Genomic DNA, 18,085 nt, shown 5'->3' with positions numbered 1-18,085 from the left:
AACTCATCTTAAACCACTGCAGATATGTTCAATAAGAGCTTCTTTAACTAAAGCTTGTTGTGGTCTACAGTGAACTCCGTGCTATGAGAGGCTCTAAAGATCCAGTGACAGAAGTGAATCAAATTACTTTGTTGAAGAAGTTCAACAGCAGGTCATTAAAGATAGCTATTCTAGTCTGAACCTTTTTTCCAACTTTCAAAGATACCAACTCTGAACGTAAGGCAACATTCTAAAGCACAGTACACAGGCATCTAAACGATGCTACTTACAAATGATACATTAAGGTGTGCTTTTATTACCCAATGATTTTGTTCAAGTAGACAAGGAATAATTAAAGTGTTTATGACAAGACATGCTCATTTTACATGCTCCTCCCTTTTAACTTTTCCTCGCTCAATTTTAACAAAGATTCAATCAAATGATCAGCAAGCTACCAAGTTAAAACAATCAAACGGATCTTCAAATAACTATGGAACAATCAACAAGAAGCTGAAGTTCTGTTACAAATGAATCCTGGTATCTCTAGATGCAGAAAGTAACAAATCCAGCTTCGTCAGCTGCAGGTAACTGTCATGCTTTAGGTATGCAACTGCTCCTGTGCAGAGGCAGAGGTGCTACAAGAGAGGGCAAGCACACAGCATGTTATTAACAAGGAAATCACTGTCATTAAGATTCATAACTTCCACCACAAAAAAAGGTGACAGGAAGATTTCCATCTGTCTTCACATCCAGATAGAGTCAACACAATGTTCCTTGAAGGCTTGTACTACCAGGGATATTTGGATGTCCTCTGCATTCAAATGTGCTCTCAGCTGAGTGAAACAAGTTAGAAAGGTCCACAAGGCAATGCTCCTTCTCTCAGTCAAAGCTTTGAAATCTTCTCCACTGCTCTTCAAGCCCCTTTCTTTGCCTGTCAGCATTTGCATACAGTTTTCTCTTCATGAGAAGAGAAAATCTGGACTAAATCTTAGAAAGGCAATTGAATACTCTCAAAGTAAGTCCCAGGTGTAGATGCAGAGCCCTTCCCGTTCCCTAACCTTTATTCCAGATTTCTGCTAAGTATGTTTTTATATGGCAAAGCAAAGGTCCAGTTCAATGTTTATCACTCTATTTTTGGCTACTTAGTTCGTACGAAAGCAGACAGACTATAAGAGCCACTAGACAGTTGGTTTTTTCGCATGTGAACGACCATCTGTCCACTTTGTGAGCTCTATTCAGAAGCGTTTTTTTTTCCAGTGACCAAAGCTCTATTTTCCCCAAAAAGCAGGTGAAACTTGTATATTTACTTCCAAGTAATGCCAATAGATAGCTTTTTCTGGTATTTAGAACCACAGTTTGATTGTCAGGTTTGCAAAAGTTTAAAAATTGAGTTGTGATGTAAGATAATGCCCACTAAATTCCTGATTTAAGAGACCTCAGTAGTGAAGCACATCAATTTCAGCTGTTTCACTCAGATGTAGATTTTTAAACAGAGATTAATTGCCTATGCTAACTGTGAAAGTGTCAGCACTAACTACAATTTTAGAACTGTGTTCACTTCCCTCAAACTACATAGTCAGTTTTTTAAAGCTTGCTCTAGATTATAGTACCAGTCTACAATCATTTAGAAAAGTTACCAAGATAGGAAACTACAGATTAAGCTTAACTGCACTACACAAAGCAATAATAAAGTATAAGATATTAAAAACAGTGAAGCAGTAGCTGCACCATCACCATTAAATGCAATCTACTACTTTCTCAGTTGGCTGACTTAGCAAAGGGTTAGAAACCATGAAGTGAAACTGAGTGAATCCTGGAATTTTATTGCATGCAGCACCTAGGAAAGAAAGAAAGAAAAAAAAGTATAATTTGATACATTTAGGATTAGTGTCTTTGTCATTGTACTTTATCATCTAAAGACCCAGTTACTAATTCTACTACAATGGTGCAATTATTCTTTTACAATCTGTTTAACCCAAGACATCTTAAAGTATTTAATTTTTACCTAAAAATACAGTGCTACTGACTGCTATCTAGGGCAATTAACGCCTTTATAATACAATTCCAAACAGTAACATAAGTTAGGAAAATATCTCTCTCTTTCAATCCTGATTAACTTAATGAGTTCCTCCAACAGAACTATGGGAAATAAGAGATCAAAGAACAGCAATAAGCAGTCTACCTAAATAAGCCATGTTGATTAGCAAATTGTATTTCTTACTGATCTAAGAGTTCACTAATGAGATGCCTGGCACAATGACTCATCTTGGATTGCTTTGAAGCTAAGCTTAACATTCACATTCTCACTGCCTTATGCCATATCTAGGGGAGGCATAAGCATTCTTTTTTAAAACCTTCAAATTAATCATACACAGTCCAGGAAAACACATGAAGGTTGTAAATATTTTTGATTTTTACTAAGACTTGCATAAATTTTGTGAAAGTCTAAGACAACAAAATGCAGAGGAAAAACTAAAATATCTCAAGACCACACTAGGACACAGTTGCCCTGCTAACCAGCATTTGATATTATGAATGGCCAGTATTGCTGCAGTGTTCAAAGAACAATTAAAGACTTGTGCTTTAAAATCCACCTTCAGTTTTGTACTTCAGTGATGCAGTTAGGGTCAACAAGCTTTGTCTGTTAAGCAAAATACATACCGTAACTTCCAGTTGTATTGGCACATATAACAGCGCCAAAGAACTTTGGAACATACTTCTGGATTCTGGAAATAACTTTCTGACAGGCTACTGTTGGGTCCATTCCCATTCTCATATACTCCACAGCTTGATAACTAAAGAAAAAAACGACCCCACGCTCAGACAGTTAGCCATACTCAGGTTATACATTCTCAAATATCATTGAAAGACCTTGATTTCTTTGAATAATGAAAACACATAATAAATAATCTTTAGCCAAACTTCATATTGCAATTATTACTCAAGTCCTGCTTGAAAAGTAATTAGAAACAGGACTAAAAGAGACAGCAAGATGTAATCTACGCCATTTATCATTCAAAGGCAAGACCAAGTCTGCGATAACTGATCATTTGCTGTAGAAGATGTTAAGCAACAGATCAGTTGAAGAACTGCAAAGAAGGAGTTAAAGAGTTATTAGCTTTTATTTTCCATTGCATGATTAAGTTTGACATTAAAAGTTCTTACTAGTTTTCAAAAAGGCCAATTTCAAGATACTTGTTTGAAGAAAATTCACCTCTGATATTGCACTACTGATAGTTCTTACCAAAATCCATAATCTAAAAAAAATATTTCAGAAAAAAATTTAAGTTTCTGAAAACCTCAAAATTGACACATCTTCTTCATTTCATGAATATGAAGGTACAATGTTTTGATCAAGACTTTGAGCCACTTTCAAATTTTTTGCATGTCAATTAAAAAAATTCTTACTCTAAATGAAAGAGTAATCAAAATGAACTTAATTTGTATCTACAGTATTGTTAGACAAATATGAGCATTGCTTGAGATGAATCAGTTGCATTTCCAAAATGTCCTGAGGCAAAAAAAACAACTTTTGTTGTCTTTTTCTTTCAAAACCTGAAGATTAAAAAGATAACGCATAATATAACTAACAAGCAAGCAAAGTTAGATTTTGTTTTGATGAAGATACATAGAATCATAAACTTACTTAAACTGGAAAAGATGTTTCCGATCATCAAGTCCAACTGTTAACCTAGCACTGCCAAGTCCACCACTAAACTATGTCCCTAAGTGCCACATCTGCACTATGACCAACTCTTGTCACAACAAGTCTCATCTACAGGTAGAATTAACTATAGATGTTATCAGAGTACCACAGAAGAGAAACTTCCTTGCATTTTGAGATTCCCTGTTATCTTTGATTTATTATAACAATTAAGTAGGTTCAAGTTATCTAAAGGTAACTATCTGAATCATAGAATGGTTAGAGTTGGAAGGAACCTCAAAGATCATCTAGTTTCAACCCCCTGCCATGGGCAGGGAAATCCTCCACTACACCAGGTTGCCCAAAGCCTCATCCAACCTGGCCTTGAACACTTCCAGGGATGGGGCACCTACATCTTCTCTGGGCAACCTGTTCCAGTGCCTCACCACCCTCTGAGTGAAAAATTTCTTCCTTATATCTAATCTAAATCTCCCCTCTTTCAGTTTAAATCCATTGCCCCTTGTCCTATCACTACACGTCCTTGTAAAAAGTCCCTCTCCAGCTTTCCTGTAGGCCCCCTACTATATAAAGCTACATTTCACAGAAGTCTCTGCACAAATCAAAAATGCAGTAAGATGTTACTATGTCAAAGAAGGCGAACAGAACACTTCAGCAATTTTACCCTCTATTTGACACTTCCTTCACTTCTGGCAGGTCAATTCTATTCTGGCAGGTCCAATTCTATTCTTTGTTTTCATGTGGGAATATCTAAATAACATGGAATTAGGAAAGATCTGTATCTACAAGGAACCTGTGATTAACTATCTAGTCTGAGTTATTTTCTAAAGCCCACGGTGTCAACATAAAATGTTTTAAGTATTACAGCCAAATCCTTCAGGCTGCTAAACTGTAACGTAAGCTTTTATTGATTAACCTCATGGTGGAGCTCAACTCACTACTACTGTTGGTATCTGGTACCTCGAGATAATTCATGAAGTTGTCAATTGCTTTGTATTTCAAGACTGGCTTGGAACAGCTTGAAACTCATTGAGGACATTTGTAAATATGCAACAGCTAGTAGGCACTCATAACTGCCAGAATTTCAGGAAAAGCACCTCAGTAACACGAAGGCCACTGCTATATATTCCTTCAAGCATCAGTGCCCATTATGTTCAACACAGACTTCCACAAGTCATTCCTGCTGAGACCAACCCACAAGAACGACTGTCAAGACTCAGTGATGAAAACAGCCATATTTTACACAGGTTACACAACCATGAAGACAGCACTAAAACACTTCCAGTTTCAAATTAGATGCAATAACATAGGACTGCTACAGTGACACTTCTCCACCCTCCTGAGTAATCTGAGACTCACCCCTCATCCCTTCTACAATTTGTAACACTTATTTCCCACACAACAAAACACTTTGGAGGAGAAAGTTATTATTTCTGTTAAAAAGCATGTAGGTTGGGAATATACTCATTACCTGCTGCCCGCCTGCTTGCAGCTTGGCAGTGTTATGGGATCTGTTGTCAAGGTATTTAAGAATTCACTTCTTTTAAGACAGATCGTAAGGATGACTTGGTTCTGCTACTGTTCTTTCCTCTTCCATTCCTTCCTTCACTCCCACTTCAGCAGCTATTAAGTCAGACTGCCTTTTAATCAATTACTTCATTTGCTGAGCTCACATTTTGCTAGAGAAAGCTAGCAAAGTCTGCCCTAAGGACAAACCTGGGTAAGAAGCGCATCATGATGTCACCATCTCCAGTGGCTGCAGCTCCTCCGGCTGTGCTATCCGCATAGGATCCTGCTCCAGCTATCGGAGAATCTCCTACACGGCTGTAGTGAACAATGGAAAAAAAAAAACCCCACAAAAATTAGAAACCACATACAACTGTAATTTACTAATTCCAGTGGGATTGCATTACTGTAATAACTCTTGGCCTGATATTGGCAAGTTCTTACGACTTGGGCACACTTTTAACTTTGTCAACCTTACTGCCTCCAGCTCGATTAGCCTTAAACCCACAGGAGAACAGAGCAGGTAAAGAGGTCACTTCACTACAGTCAGAAGTCTTGTCTTAAAATTACTGATAAAAGTGATCTGTGATAACCTGACTGACCTGAGGCTTAATCCACCTCCACTGCATAACTGCTTGTTATTATACTGACTATAGTTAGGGCAGTAAGGTTTAGCCAGTGGGCAACAGTAAGCAGCTGGGGACATTAGTATGTTCAATAACTTGTTGCTAAATCCAGAAGTTGCCTGACAGACAAGGTTCCTAACTGGGTAGAAAAAATTCTCAAAGACAAAATACAGGCCTCAGGCTCTGATTCTATATACATTTATCTGGAGACTGTACACCTCTCCAAACTGGTCATTTGTCTCCGGTGTCTTGCTGTACAAGTTGCCTCACAACTGTGCCAGTTTTTTGGGTCTCTGTGGTGAATTAAGTAAGCTGAAAAACAAGCATTACCTCAAACAAACACAAATCACCTTGCAACTGAATCAGTTTCTCAGTATTTGGATTTATGGCAATGCCCAGAAATAAGCAAGGCCATTTTGTAATCATTGCAGTCTAAAATATATAACCTTTAGATACGTTTAACATAGGAAAAGAAGTGGGAAAAAGTTTTCTGTAAAACCAAAGATACTAACCCTGGAATTTTGTGGACTGCACCGTTAGTAGATGTCCCAGAAGCAACGGTTCCACTCCCACCGATTACAACCATACCTAAAATTTTCAACAACGATGAAACATTCAGAAACACTCCTAACCAATTTATTAATTGGTGCTATGGTTATCAAACAGAATGATGATACCTAGACTATACAAATTACTGATATCCTGAAACACAGAAAAGTCATACTCTTAAAGAAAGCAAGTTCTTTTCAAAACACATTTGGAAACTTTCTGGATGTGTTACAAGAGCTCAAAAAGGATTAACAGTGAGTGCCACACTGTTCAGAGCTGTATGTTACTGCTGCCCAGGCAGCCACTGTCTCCTGACACACACCTATGTTAACTGGTAGAGAACAAGCACCTGGTGTCACCACATCCTGAACCAGTACCAACAGAACAACAAAGTTTAAAAATTATAAATGGTGCTTGAGAGAGATTAATAAAAAGTCAGAAGGATGAGTTTATATTGGGCAGGTGACATATTGTACTGCCTACCAAAGTAACAATAATTACATGACAGGCAATCAAATGTGTGGACGAGCCTATCCCTTACTAGTTTTGTGCTGGTAAGGAAGCCACTGCTTCATATTAGAGAAGCTTAGGTTGCCACTTGGAACAGGATTTGGGATTAGCTGCTTCTCTGTAGAGCAAGACTTCAACTTTTTTAAGAGAGGGCAGAAACTGCTGCTGTCATCAAACTCTGATACAAAGTGAGAGCCAAGAAGCAGAATTCAAAGTGCTGAATTCTGGTTTTCTGACCTCACTAAGCAGTACCTCCTTCTCATAGGAAAGTTTTCTGACCAGTAGAAGCTAAAAGCATAGAGGCACTGACTCCACAGCCACCATCAGCCTCTGCAAAAAGACTGGAAGGGCATCAGTTCCTACCAACTTCCTAAACGCTTTCTGAATGAAGACTCTTCTCCAAATGTGTTAGTCAAGGAGACGTTTCATATATAAAACAACGGAGTGGGAGAACTTGAAACACAAATATAAGCATCATAATTTACTACAGAACAGCTTAGGACTACTTAACATCAATTCCTGAATTGCATTTAGCAGATTCCCCTCTCACCCTGACACTTCACAATTTCTGAGTTTTCTAGCACATACTGAAGACTCTATATCCCAGTAAAGAAAGCTACCTACCAACTTAAGAATTTGGTAGGTTGCCTGACATCTGCAGAATATTAATGGGTTATTAGTAGGGTGGACTGGAAGCAAAGAAGGAAGATTCACACTTGAAACAACTTGTTAATTCTTGCTATTGCACGTACTGTCGGGCAAAAATTTCTGAATTGCTAAACTGAGAAAAATCCAGACTAAACCAAAATGTCAAGTTTCAAGACTACAAAGTATAAAGCTTTGAAAGACATGAATCTGTAACTGCTCCAGTCCTTTGTCTGATCTCATTAATCAGCTTATGGGCTTAGCAATTAACAGTCCTCAATCAGTAAACTCGTAGATGTTTTTGGGACTACTGCTGCTAGTCAGTTTTAAACACAGTAGTTTCTGCAGAAATGTATTGATTTAGTCGAAAGCCAGAACAGAAGAAAAATGAAAGCAAGCTTCATTTTAAAAGTTTAAGGACTGTTTGACAAATATTGCTTTTAGTTGGCAACAGGACTAACTGTTTACTCATTTCTTTCACCACCACAAAGTCTTTTAAGTTGGTCTGACAGCTACAGGAGACTTGACCTAAGTTAACCATAATCAAGACAAAACTAATTATTTTTAACCTTGATCAGTTTTCTAAGCATCCATAGTTGCCCAAGCATTTATGTCAAGGCATCTGAGGGAAAAGCAGTAGGACAATGAACAAACAGCCGAGGGCAAAAAATGAAGTACGTGGTGGTTGTGCAGTCAGTGCACTGGAGGAAAGAAAACAAACAAAAAACCCCTCCTACTTTTAAACACTCCATCCTGACACATAAGTAACAATCTTGAAAACAATAAATACGAAGTAATCCCTATATGAAATACTTTAAACTCAGTTTCATTTAAATCTGTAGGGGAATGAGAAAAAAAAAATCAGCATCAGAGTTACCAAAAGTTGTTACCAATAGTATCATGATTATGAACACTTCTTTGTGAGATGGTCTGTTCTTCTTTATAAGTTACTTTTTCAGGCCGTTTGTATGGTCCACAGGATTTTGAAGAGTCTGGTATCACATTCTGTAATTATTTTGTGATTTGCATGAATAATACATTATGTTTAATTACAGATATATTTACAAATACTACTATCAATACCTATAATCTACTACGCAGGCATAAGATGCCCAATACTTAGATTATACACCTGTATCCAAATCCTGCAAGTTGTTTCCCTTAAAGAATAAAGACTGACTTCTGGCATTATATGGTAAAAAGTTTTTCCTACTAGAAAGTTAGTTATTTAAATTGAAGATTCTCCTTTGCTCAATTAACTGATTAAAAAAAAAAGCAGCTCATTGTCCAAGCTAAAAAAACGACGAGAGGAACTGAGCTCGTTTTACTAGTGTCAAGTCAAGATATTATTGTCAAGTCAGTTTCATAGTCAAAATACCTTCCCAATTGAAAGACAGAACATGTATTGAATTAAAATGGTTCAGCAATGCAGCATTTCGTATCCAAGAAACAATGAAGACAGTGTACAAATATGTAGAAATTTGAAACACCAATATCAAAACAAACCCAAACAAGCAACAAACCAATCTCACCACAACAGGCAAGTTTAACAGACAGTTGCACTTATCGGACACATTCACAGGTCTGCATAAAGCCTAACTAATCAAGGACCTTAACTGCTACCAAAAGATTTTATTTCAGAAATTTATACATGCATCAAAAAATACATGCACCACTTTGTTTAGTTTGAGAAGTCGTGTCCAAAGTTAGAGCTAAAAAATACCACTTCCCACACCAAAACACTACTGTGGCAAGGTCAGAATCAACAGGATCCAATAAATAGGAGCTAGACACATAATTCTTGAATCTACCAAATGCTTGGTAACTCCAATTTTGTTCTCCTTAATAAGAAAAACTTTTTTTTTTTTAATTCACACGTAAAGTACAATTTCACTATAAGGTGAAAGGAAGAGGCAATGCTGCATTGCTAACTTTTTAAACCGTCCTCCCATTCACCACCCCACTGCACTGTACCTTCCAGTAGTTTGGCTGACAGCTTTGATCAAGCCACTTTGAATACATCGAAAGAGATTTTTGGGTAGTTAAATCTTCATACGGAAACCCCATTCTTACAGCAAACAGGGAGGCTTGAAAAGCAACAACAAAACCAAAACCATTAATTTATTCACATTCCTACATATTTTATGATAATGAATTCATGTAATGTTATCTAGAAATCAGGAAATTCTACTTGCTCTATAGAAACAAGAAATGTATTTTCAGGGAGCAGTATCAGCCATTATAGTGATGTACAACTGCAGTAACAAACTCTCCCTTCACCGGCAATATCATATTTCCTCAATTCACTGTAACTATGTTAACACATGTAAGTTTTACCATTGAAAGAAAAATAAATTCAACTCGGTTAATCAACTGGACACAAATAACCTGGAGCAAGAGGTGTCTGGGCTGTGTGTGTCACAGAAACATTTAAATAAATAACGGAAATAATAGCATATTTTCCTTAAAAAGGTAGTCTTTTATGAAAAGTAAGTGAAATAGTGGCACAACATTTGCCACTAAAATACTGATACTTGCAGAAATCAATCAACCAACTTACATCATATTACACTTCTTCCTTGCAGCTTTAAAAGTGACTGCTGCCTTGTTTTGAAAATTAATACAGAATGCGTGAAGGAAGCAAAAGAAATACCAACACTAGCAATGAAATAATGCTGTACTTCTAAGAATGTCTTTTATAGTTAGAGAAAGGGAAAAGAAAAAAGATCAACTGTTCTTCCAGCTTTTAGTTGTAGATCCCTTTGATATTACCTAGTAACAAATACTGTTGCTAGATTCAGATGCTTGAATTTGTATTACCAATCCTTGATAATAATGTCATTATAATAAAGTGTTGATGCTTGATCAGACTGCGAACCATCTGTGATGAAACAACCGGTTTGGTAGATGAGGGGAGAGCAGTGGGTATTGTCTGCCTTGACTTCCATAAGGCTTTTGACACTGTCTTCCACAAGATCCTCAAAGAGAAGTTGATGAAATATTGGCTGGATGAGCAGACAGTGAGGTGGATTGAGAACTGGCTGAAGGACTTAGCTCAGAGGGTGGTGATGAGCAGTACGAAGCCTAGTTGGAGCCTGTTACTAGCGGTGTACCACTGGGGTCAACATAGGGTCCAGCAACATTCGATATCTTCATTAATGACCTGGGTGATGGGGCAGTGTGTATGTACCCTCAGCAAATTTTGCAGATGATACAAAACTGGGAGGAGTGGCTGAAGCGCCAGGAGGTTATGCCGGCATCCAGAGAGATCTTGACAGGCTGGAGAAACGGGCTGATAAGAACTGCATGCAGTTCAACAAAAGGAAGTGCCAAGTCCTGCAACTAGGGAGGAACAACCCCATGCACCAGAACATGCTGGGGTCACCCAGCAGTAAAGCAGCTTGGCAGGAGAAGACCTGGTTCTGAGGGGCAGCAAGCTGAATGTCAGCCAGCAATGCACCCTTGCAGCAAAGGTAACAGTGCAGGCTGGGCTCCAGCATTAGGAAAAGCGCAGTCAGCAGGTTAAGGGAGGTGATTCTTCCCCTTCTACTCAGCACTGGGGAGGTCACACCTGGAGTAATGTGTCCGGTTACGGGCTCCCCTGTACTAGAGACACATGGAAATACTGGAGAAAGTCAAGCAAAGGGCCACAAACATGATTAAAGGACTAGAGCACCTCTCCTATGAGGAAAGGCTGAGAGAGCTGGGACTGTTCAGCCTGGAGAAGAGAAGGCTCAGAGTACATCTCATCAGTGTATAAAAATGTGAAGGGACGGTGTAAAGATCAAGCCAGGCCCTTTTCAGTGGTGCCTAGTGACAGGACAAGAGGCAACCGGCACAAACTGAAATGTAGGAGGTTCCCTCTGAACAGCACAAACTTCTACACTCTGAGGGCGACCGAGTTCCCCAGAGCTTGTGGAATCTCCCTCCTTAGATATATTCAAAAGCCATCTGGACATGGTCCTGGGCAATCAGCTCTAGGTCGCCCTACTTGAGCTGGAGGGTTGAACTAGAAGACCTCAAGTTCCTGCAAACCTCAACCATCTGTGATTCTGTAATACATCCTCTTCCTTAAGTTCTCTAGGTACCAAAAGTTTTAAAATACCTATACTTCAATTTTTTGAGTCAAAGTAAACAGAACTATTAAGACTATCCAGGTGTTATGGCACTAACAGATTCCATCAGTGTTTTTAACACTGAAAACGAAACTTTTATGTTACTTTCAGTAAAACTTTACTGCCAGGAACAATGTTCTAGTCACATATTTAAAAATGATCAAGTAAGCAAAATTAATGCATGCCACAGACTGCCTCCTTCTCTCTAGTGTCAACGACTCATAGAAATGAAATTTTAGGAGACAGGCAGACTTTCCTGGATTATATCACTAAATATATTCAAATAAAAGTGCAGTTTAGTTATTGGGAAAAAAATGAGAAATAACCTCAGCAATTTTGCATCTTGGATAAAAAAAGCCTGCAGAGATTACATACATTTATATGAAAAGGTTTTACTATTCTAGCTAGCTTTTCTGGTGAAAATGTAAATATTTTTATTTAGAAAAGAAACTGTCATTTCTCTCACATGCCGGTTTGAAGGTTCAAATGTATTCTTCTGAAGCTACAGCTCTATTTTTAATCAATGTTCACCTGGTAAAGACAACTAGTTTCCTTTATCCAAATTTCCTTTTCAACAGACGATACATTTCCTTCACAATAAACATTTTTCTTTCTCAATTTCTCCACTGCTTTGATTCATTCACTAACATTTATCACCATCTCCAGTTTTTACTCAGATTTATCTTCAGCCTTCCCATCTTTCTTTTGCCACTAATGCTAGATGGTTTCTTCTGAGAAAGTTCTCGCTGACAGCAAGGACTCAGCATAACAGCTTTGTCCACACGACTCCACTATGCAAAGAGCTATCATCTTAGGCTGGAAAATATCTTTTAAATCAGCACTTTAAATCTTCCAATTCGTCACCTTCCTTATCTTTTCTGCTCATTCTACTCATCAAAAGTTAAAAATATTTTGATAGCCACCAATGATGGGAAAAGGAGTACTATGAACATTTCTTCTTCCTCTATTTAACACTTGACCAATTTATTTCTCAGCATCACCTGTGAAATCTCTCTCACCAAGACCATTTGTAACCTAATCACAGCCAGCTGCTCAAATTAAACAGAATCTGCAAATCTCTCTCTTTTCAGACCTTCTGTCAAATACTGTCCTCACCTCCCTCTATTGCCCTATTTTACTCCATCAAAAAAGCTGCTGTTGCACTTATTTCTCTATCATTCTGTACACATTAATTCCTTCAAGAATCTGTTACCTTTTCTTATCAATTTCAAAGCACTTGACTCACCCTTAATGCTCAGATGTCAATTTCCAGACTTACCTGCACATTTCTTTCTGAGCAGGCACACACTTTTTCAAAGTTTTTAACTTTGAGCCAAGTAACCTTCCACTCACTACTCATACACTTCCCTGGCACATGCATTTCTTTTGAAACTAGTATTATTCTAACAGCAATAGCTCATATTTTAAAAGCTCAACTATTCCTCCAGTTTGCTATTGCTCCTTTGTTGTGCCTAGGCGTACAGCCCATAACGTAATTTTTCACATTCCAGTTCTCACTAATATTTTTAAACTATGATATACAGTAATCATGCTCAATATATACTAAAATAGTAAAATGTAACTGTAGTGTCTATTAATTGCCATTCCTTAGGAAAAGTTATTCCACGGTTTTAAATGAAATATTTCCCTCTTACAGCTTCTACAGTGTCTTGTATCAAATCATCTTTGATACCTTTAATATCAATGATATTAGCAAAGACTTGGGATTATAAGTTAATATTTGCAGTTAAATTGGTGGAAAGATCATAAAACCGTATTTTTCTTTTCATGTCAAAATACTGGACTAAAATCTAATTTTGTACACATGTAATAAGGGACCAAACATTTCTGAATTATTTGACTAGATTCATTTGATTGTCAGGGAATCCTTCTACCTATATTACCAAGACTAATACATGGCAATTTTAACAGACAGTGTTTTAAGAAGAGGGTATGACTTGGAAACAGTTAAAGGACTAATTACCTGACTCTCCCACTAATAATGTATGCTTAGTGTATTCAATGACCTTGCGTGCTACGCCAATTGCATTTTTCACATGTCTGAGATCCGCAACTGCCCCAACTTCCATAGTGTTGCTGGAAACAAAAAATAATTAAAACTTACTAAAAAAGATAAGAATAATTGTACATTTTTTATTAAACAAAATCTGTTCTCATCTAAATTAGAAAGCTTGCTCTTTTAACATATTGCTTTAATTGTTCTATGTCATAGATGGCATCACACTAGTAGGGAAAAACTTCATACATACATAGTTTCCTTTCACAGGCATGGGGATGTTGCTCAAGAAACAGTAACTCCATCTACAGTAATTTTCAGTAGCGTAACTATTTTGTTACAAAACCCCATAATATGAACCACGTACTTGCAATTACTTATTAATCTGGGCAGTTTTAAACAGCAAATAAAGTATAGAAGACAATTGCTCCAGAAGTGAAATATTTATGGAATGAACATAAAGGGAAAACTTACAATGCTACGAACCACCAGCTTTGCAACTGCTGTATTTAGAGCTGGGTTATTTGTGCTACAAGATTCAGTAACAAACACCCTTAGCTACTCTTCCACTAATTAGATAAGTATTTTTCCTAGTTCCACAAGTTAACATATAACTTGTCCCACAGTCATCCCTAAACGAGCAAGACCTCTATAATAATCTTTACATTAAAGTGTGCTAAAAATTACAGGGATCATTCTTTTCTCCATGTAGCTTTCTTACCCATCCATAATCATTGCGTCCAGCGTTGTTTCTCCACTTTCATCTGGGCTCCCTCCATATCCCACGCTCCCATCGCATTGGTCAATTTCACACTGACCACAGCCTCTCTCGATTGCATCCAGCTCAGAACCTCCCAACAGTAATACTCTCCAAGCTGTAATCAATACAAATAATTAAATGTTACCAGTGAAAAGTCTGCACTACTGCTTTAAAGAATGTTTTAAAGGTAGACGTGATGAAGATGCACTTTGTAAGTGGATAAAAAAAGTAAACTGTAACTTATGGGTGAAATAAAGTCAAAATATAAATATAGTCAAAAGAACGTAAAGCACTACTTTTCTAAATTCTGTTTCTTTTGTGTATCTGATTAGTGTTTCTGACTGAGAAATTAAGCTTTTTTTCTGACTAGAAAAGTGTTATTTACTAACAATGATCACAACTTTAAATAACGTCCTCTGCCCAGAACCAACCATTACTTTATCCCTGCTTATTTAAAGCCTGTCAGAGGGAGAGGGGGAAGCAAAACTTTTATCTAAAAAAAAAAAGTTTATACCAACCATCCCTCAAAAGTTTTATGTGAGAATACTAAGTGCCCAGCTGCAGAATAAGAAGATCTAAAATACACCATCATCTGAGAGATCTAAACCTACATCAGTAACTACATAAGAAAAAAAATAAAGTGAAAAGAATATACAAGAAATTACAGTCTCCACATCTTCTGTTCAACCATTGGTCTTCTATTCTTTAGGATCTAGTTCACGGTGCAGTTTCGTAAGACATTACAGACGTGCCAAATGACATGACTCAAGTAAACTGGGCCTGAAGGCTTTACACGTATGACACTTCACAAGGTTGGACCTCAGGCAAGATACTTCAAGATTCCTGAGCTTGCTGCCATTGACAGTTGCAATCCTGCTTCCTTGTGCTGGCTCTGGTGCTCCATCATCAGCCAGACCCATCACAGGGGACGCATCGTAAGCATACAGCCCAGCTCTTTTTGGCAGAAGTAAACCATTACACTGTCTCAACCATCTCAAGAAGCCTCATCTGCACAAATGCCGCATGCAATTGCATGAAACCATCCGCATCAAGGAAAAAGTAGCCTCAACACAAGCTTTCAAAAGCTGCAAAGCAAGGGCCTTGCAGTTTTCATGGCTGTATTTCACTTCTGACCTATACAAGGTTCTAAGGTAAGCCATTCCACTAGCAAGGCTTCCCTAACAAGGGTACGTTTACAACTCAACTGTAGTAAAATAGCGTATGAGTCTTTTAAAAGCAGTATCCACAACTTATGTATGTTGCCATAGGAAAACCTGCTTTGACTGTCAATAACACATCACAAAACAGAACAGAGCTCCAAAAATATAACATTCAGAACTATCTAAATCTTTGGGGGCAAGAATGAATCTCAGAAGTGCACCATTAAAAACAAGCCACCAATGCAGGCAGCCACAAGAGTGTAAACCATATTATTAGCCAAAGAATGTTTTTAATCTAGCTTTTCTGCAGCTTGTAACCCTCCCCTCCCCCCTCCTTTTATCTTAAAGGTGTTTTTCTCGACCTTGATCGTTAAACCATTTGCTTGCAGGCTCTCAGGCAACAGCGGGGCACAGCGGCAGAGCGCCATCACGGCAAAGGCAAGCTCAGGGGCCTGGCCCCTTCCCACACGACGGCAACCCGGCACCTCGGCGCCCGGCCCAGGGCCGCGCTCCCTCCGAGCCCCGAGGCAGGCCCGCTCCAAGCACGCAGAGGCACTTCGCGCAGCCTGCCCGCCGGGACCGGGCTCGCTCCGACCCGTGAGGGGAGCAGCGCGGGCCAGAGGGAGCCCGGGCCCGCTGCAGCCAGAGCCCTATAAGAGAAGCAGGGCCACAGCCCGCTGCTTCTTGCCATACAAAAGCGCTGTCACGCGTAAGGCGTTTTGTTTTCAAGCGTACAGCAACACCCAGCGCGGCCCGCCGGCCCCTCAGCAGGAGGAGCCCCGAGCCCCACCCGGACCAGTCCGGTCCCCCGCCGGGGCACCTGTCTCCGCGGCCTTCCTAAACGCCCAGGTGTTGATGACTACAGGCACGGCGGCGGCTGAGGCGGCGCCCGACAGCTGCCACACGGCGAGCAGCAGGGGCGCGACCATCAGCCACCGCCGGCCCCCGCCGCGCCCCGCCGCCGCCATCTCCGCCCGCCGCTGCCACCACGGCGCCATCACGGAACGGGCGGCTGAGGCGGCGCGTGCGCATACGGCCCGGCGGCGGCGGCGCGCTACGGCCCTACGGCCCTACCGCGCCGTGCGCAGAGGGCGGCCGGCGCCGCCGGGCTCCTGAGGAGCGGGGCTGTGGCGAGGAGATGCGGACATGCTGCGCAGCAAAGGCCGAGGCCCGGAGCTGATTGAAATGCTGCTTATTCTTCTTGTATGTCAGGATCTCTGTTAAAGCCAGCCTCCTTGCGGGCTGGCCGCAATCCGCCGGTGAAATTGCCGCTGTTGGAGTGTGGGAGATGAGCTGGAGTGGGGGGGACGAGGCTGGCAGAGAGCTGGAGCCGGGGTGGCGCTGTGGCGGCAGGGCTGGGGTGTGAGAAAACCAGGTGGAAGTGTGTGCAAAAGCAATCTCCACCTGTGCTCGTGAGATTCATGTGTATCATCCTTACATGCAACCATATTAACGTGTATGTTTTTGTTAAAAGCATCTTAATGACAGAGATGTTTCTGTAAAGGGCGCTTTTTGGGATCTACTATAGCAAATAGGTTATGGAAGAATTTGTAAAGCACCTCGCTTTATAGAAATCATATAACAAGTAATTTCTTAGTCCTGCCCCTGCCATTCAAGCCTTTTGTTGTAAACCATTAGCAATAGTTTAAAACCATTAGACACATTTCCATAGTAGTCTGACTGTTTTCACGTCCATAGGCACGCCTGCTGCCAGCGTAACGGCAATTCCTGTTCAGGCCCGAGTATGTTCAAGCAGTCACTGATCATCAACCAGCTGTTATTTCGGAACAATGTGAAAAAAGGTGCCTTCTGCTTCTACCAGAGGAAGTTGATATAAAATATACTCTTTTTTTCCTTACTTTTTCAGCTCATTCGCTTTACTCCTTCTCAATATACGATGGGCCAAATTCAATTACACTGTACCAGCAATGTCACTGGTCCTGTATTTGTAGTGAGAGGAGATACTTGGACCTCGTGTGTGACAAGCTCAAGCTTGTAGGCATGCATAAATTGTAAGTGTACGAAAGCTGATTTAAAAAGCCTGAAGCAATTTTATTTTCATTGTAACAAAATGATCCAGAGACTTTGGAATTAAACAGTTGTCACAGAGAAATGTATTGTCCTTTATTACGAGTCACAAAATAATAAAATACAGTGTTGGGTTTGACTTTAGTAATAGCATGGCCTTGGTTTCAACTAGTTCCCAAAAGCAAAACTACAAGTAGTCTAGAGAAACCTTTACTATGGTGAATACTGCTAGCCGATTTGTTTCTGATATTACTGTTATTTCTGTCACGTATTTCTGTGTAAAGCAGTTAGGGAAGGGAAAAGGGCCAAAATACAGACGTGAATTCATGTTAGCTGAAGGAAAACGGACGAAAATATTTTCAGGAGAGTAATTTAGTAATAACTTACTGGAAAGCATAATCAAACATGTCCCAAAAATTGATACATTAATGATTCTTTTCAAATATTGTGTTCTTTTAGCCAGATAAAATGGACCGTTATGAAAGAAAAACACTTTGATATGGGTGTCATTCAAATAAAGATATTGATT

The 18,085-nt window shown here is 39.5% G+C and overlaps 1 protein-coding gene across 1 annotated transcript; it reads right to left on the bottom strand.

The window, feature by feature from the left end:
* Positions 1–833: 833 nt before the first annotated feature.
* On the bottom strand, positions 834–16,496 carry AGA (aspartylglucosaminidase). The gene is made up of 9 exons (XM_086611785.1): positions 16,349–16,496; positions 14,330–14,483; positions 13,576–13,688; positions 9,451–9,563; positions 8,367–8,481; positions 6,285–6,360; positions 5,357–5,464; positions 2,641–2,774; positions 834–1,816 (listed from the first exon to the last, which is right to left on the bottom strand). The coding sequence occupies exons 1-9, from the start codon at positions 16,494–16,496 to the stop codon at positions 1,716–1,718; spliced, it is 1,062 nt and encodes a 353-aa protein (XP_086467911.1). The 3' UTR covers positions 834–1,715.
* Positions 16,497–18,085: the final 1,589 nt, after the last annotated feature.

Source organism: Tauraco erythrolophus, chromosome 5 (genome assembly GCF_009769465.1).
Source record: "Tauraco erythrolophus isolate bTauEry1 chromosome 5, bTauEry1.pri, whole genome shotgun sequence".
In the NCBI taxonomy this organism is placed as follows: domain Eukaryota; kingdom Metazoa; phylum Chordata; class Aves; order Musophagiformes; family Musophagidae; genus Tauraco; species Tauraco erythrolophus.
This window is presented reverse-complemented; position numbering and strand designations above follow the sequence as displayed.